The sequence below is a fragment of the Anopheles cruzii genome, unplaced genomic scaffold (genome assembly GCF_943734635.1).
Source record: "Anopheles cruzii unplaced genomic scaffold, idAnoCruzAS_RS32_06 scaffold01380_ctg1, whole genome shotgun sequence".
NCBI lineage: Eukaryota > Metazoa > Arthropoda > Insecta > Diptera > Culicidae > Anopheles > Anopheles cruzii.
The window spans coordinates 1,801-5,499 of record NW_026454965.1 but is presented as its reverse complement, the minus strand read 5'-3'; the positions used below and the strand labels follow the sequence as shown (position 1 = coordinate 5,499).

Genomic DNA, 3,699 nt, shown 5'->3' with positions numbered 1-3,699 from the left:
AACGTTGCCCGTGTCTCGTCAGATTCCAGAAGTGACAGATACTTTAGTGAATGATTTTCCTCATTCAGATCGTAGTAAGCGCCGATACTCAAGAAGACCTGCAGTCCCGGAAACTTGTTTTTCAGCTCCGTTGCAGCTCGGAAATGGCCTTTTCCAGAGTCCAGATGAAGATCTTCGTTGAGTGCGCGTATATGATGGGTATTGACGTCGATCCCGGCGTAGCCGTAAAGCAGATGGGTGCAGAATGGCAATGCCTCCCCAATGTCAGCTAAGGTCACTTTACCTGCGAGAGTTTCTGTGAAAAACAAGTTCTGTCAAAGCTGCACAAAGTCCACTCTTCAGGCTTTATAGGAACCAAACTTCAGAACTTAGGAACTTCATTCCGAAACCAAAGCGATAAAGCAAGTATTCCGAGCACCAGCTCAATGGCACACAATCTAGCTATTTCTGCCATGGACAACAACAGATCTCCTCGGAATTTTACACAAGACTGGTCTGGAGCGCATTGATCTGGAGCGCATTTTTACGATCGTAAGACACTCACCAAAGGCCGAGTAACTCAGAGCTCTTTTATGGCAGATGATCGGCACAATTGCTGATCGTTTGTAATTTTATTATCGACTAAGTAATCCGTTCTTTAATTCAACGCTTTTGGAAAGAGTATGTTCACAATTTTATGCTTAATTTTATCTGTGAATTTCTTTTCTTCATTTCAACAGTATGTTTCTTTCAGCAAACAAAAGCATTGTTTGTAGTTTTACAAGTAGTAAAAAGCTTTTAATATTAAACCAATCCATCTCTTCTTGCTTCGACAGTCAAATGGGGCATACAAGAAACTTTGCTACAATAATTAACATTCATTACGCAACAATGTTCTCGTTAATCTCATCTTTGAACATCACAATCGATTCTTGGCAGCACGCAGAATCGGAAACTTGTCGCCGGAACATACGCCACGGAAATCATCCATCGCCAGATCGTTGATAGAAATTCCGCCCAATCCCTTCGCCTTCACGTACGCCGCCTTATTGCCAGCACTCTCGGGATCCTCATACGACAGCCAGATACCGTGTTTTTCGTTCTCGTCCGGAATACGAAATGCATACGGACCAAAGCGCTTGCTGAAATCATTTATCTTACGCAGCGGGTAATCGGCACCCTGCATGTTAGCGTTGGTTGGATTAGGCAGCAAGGCGCACACTTCACCGAAGCTATAGTATCCGGGAATTTGCGTCTGAAGCCCAGCCGGTGAAGGACCGTCGGCGCGAATCGGAGGCCTGCCGGTTATGCCCGACTCTTCCGTCAGTTTCCAGCCACGGCCGTAAGTGGCCAAGCCAACGACAATTTTATCCAGCGGAGTTCCAGCCGAATTCCACGCTTTCACCTTAGCCTGCACGTTATTGCCCTCGGCCCGTTCCGATGGTTCATAGATCGGCGCCGTGTAGTCAGCTTCCTTGGGGTTTCGTTCCGGAGTTTGCTGATCGTACGCGGCAATATTGATGTACTCGAAATTATCCTTCAGCAGCGGAATGTTCAGGAAAACGGATTCATTTACATGCGGCAGGTGGGTGAAGCCCACCCGGAACTTATCATGCACGAATGCGTTGTTCAAGTCGCGAACCAGTGCAGTAAATTCCTCACGATGTTCTTCCGCCTTCGGGTCCAGGATGCTGTCACCGGTGAACAGTTTCTTGAAGCCGTGCCACAGTTTGCCCGACAATCCGCGAACGCGTTTCGGCTTCGATTGCGGGAACTGCCAAGCCAGGTCAAGGCCGTCAAAATCGTACGTCTTCAAAAGAGTATACGCACTGTTGATGAACGCCGTTCGCGAGCCAGCTGACTCCAGCAGTGTCAAGTATTTCTCGAACGGCTTTTCCTCGGTCAGGTCCTGGTTACCACCGACGCTCAAGAAAACCCGCAAGCCTGGGTAGCGCTTTTTCAGTTTCGTAACGGTGCGGTACTGTCCTTGGCCTTCCTCCAAATCAAGGCTACCAATATTAGGGCGCGTGCGATACGTTACAGCGTCAACACCGGCGTAGCCATAAATCAAATGGGTACAGAAGGGCAGGGCCAACTCAATGTCGGACACGGTCACTTTTGATAGGTCTGCAACAGAGAGAACAGACGGACGCTATTAAGCAGATTCACATCTTTTCACTGCTGGCCCCTCATTATCGTCTTAATTTACGAAACAGCTCTACATTCTAGTTTGATAAGTGGTCAACGGTAAGACGAGCGGGAGCGGCCTCTTTGCATGGCTAATTACAACCTACACCGTCGCCAGCTATGTGGCGGTCATCAATGAACGGCAGCTGGATGATTGCAACACTGAACAAGGAAACTAACGAAGACCTAATTACCTTCCTTGATGGTGTTGCCGCCTGCATAGTAGCACAGAACCTTCGGTTCAGTTGTCGCTTTTTGGGCACTAACACACACGCCTAGCAATCCGAGCAGTAACACTGCCAGGACCCGCAGCCTCGTCGACCACATAGTAGCTAACATTAAATTTGTAGCACGACGCACCGCTATACTGCCAGGAACTGTATTGAATACGGCTGGATCGAATGAGATTCTAGCTCCTTCCACGAGGCAAAATGAACTGATGCAAACGGTCAACACAAATCTCTTCTTATAACCGGCTCACACGCAGTATCCTAAACTGATTACGACGAGAGGCACTCAAACGTTAACTCACCGGTTACTCACTGCCAAGGATGGATGCAAATGATCGTTTGCTTGAGCCGAGAAGATCTGGCAATTAACAGTCAAAGCCAACGCCAAAATAATTCGCCCAGCTTCACGAGATCACTAGGTCATCGGCGAGGTCTTGGGTTTTCCCTCATTTGTTTCACTTGACTCCACTGAGTGTATAGTAGCAGCAGAGGGGCCATAGCTCTTGGGTTGTTTCAATTGTCGTCGACTTCAAGCAGCTTGTTTTTGTTTTGATAATCCGATGAACTCGTTATTTAAACCACTATGAAACGACCCGCAACAACGTCTACAAAAAAATTGTCCCGATCTAACTGAATGTAGAAGCCGCCAAACACAGCCGAATGAAATCACGTTCCGTTAGAAAAATATTCCCGATTTTCTTGGGAATTCCCCGGCGAGCACACAGACAGTTACGGTCTTCTCTGGTCTATTGATAACTGTTAAACTTTATTGTCCTTGAGTCAGACTGGAGACACTAAAAAAACCTTTTCTGAAGCTCCTCTTTGTTCTCTAGAGGCGGGCTCAATAATTATAAGTTCTTTCCTGCACTCTCTATCGCGTACTAATCGTTCTCCGTTTCTCTACGTACTCGCGCCTGCCGTCCGTTCTGGGACTATGTGTGCATGTGATAGTTCTAGTCCCAGTTCCCGGCAAATCCGTCAGGTGCGCTGATGTCCGCAGCTAGGACGTACAGTGATATCCATTTTTTGCGTAACACCCTTCCCCGTACTTCCTTGCCGATGGCACCAATACTGATCCGTCCCTAACGTTGCCTGTTTTTCACATCGAGGATCGCTAGAATGGCTACATGCCTTAGCTTTAGCGTTTCGGAGGACCTCGTTCGGTAGCCTTGTCCGTACTCTAACTTACAGGATGTTCTGTTCGACCCTCCTTTAAAGGCGTTCCCAGCTCCAATTAACCTTGCCAGGAGCTCCGTTGATAGCCGTTTGCTGTTCCGTTTCGATCTTCTTCCTTGAACTATCC

At 47.6% G+C, this 3,699-nt stretch overlaps 1 protein-coding gene across 1 annotated transcript; it reads right to left on the bottom strand.

The window, feature by feature from the left end:
- Nucleotides 1–895: 895 nt before the first annotated feature.
- Nucleotides 896–2,493, bottom strand: LOC128276505 (chitinase-like protein Idgf4). The gene is made up of 2 exons (XM_053014962.1): nucleotides 2,361–2,493; nucleotides 896–2,106 (listed from the first exon to the last, which is right to left on the bottom strand). Exons 1-2 carry the CDS (start codon nucleotides 2,491–2,493, stop codon nucleotides 899–901), a joined length of 1,341 nt encoding a protein of 446 aa, XP_052870922.1. The 3' UTR covers nucleotides 896–898.
- Nucleotides 2,494–3,699: the final 1,206 nt, after the last annotated feature.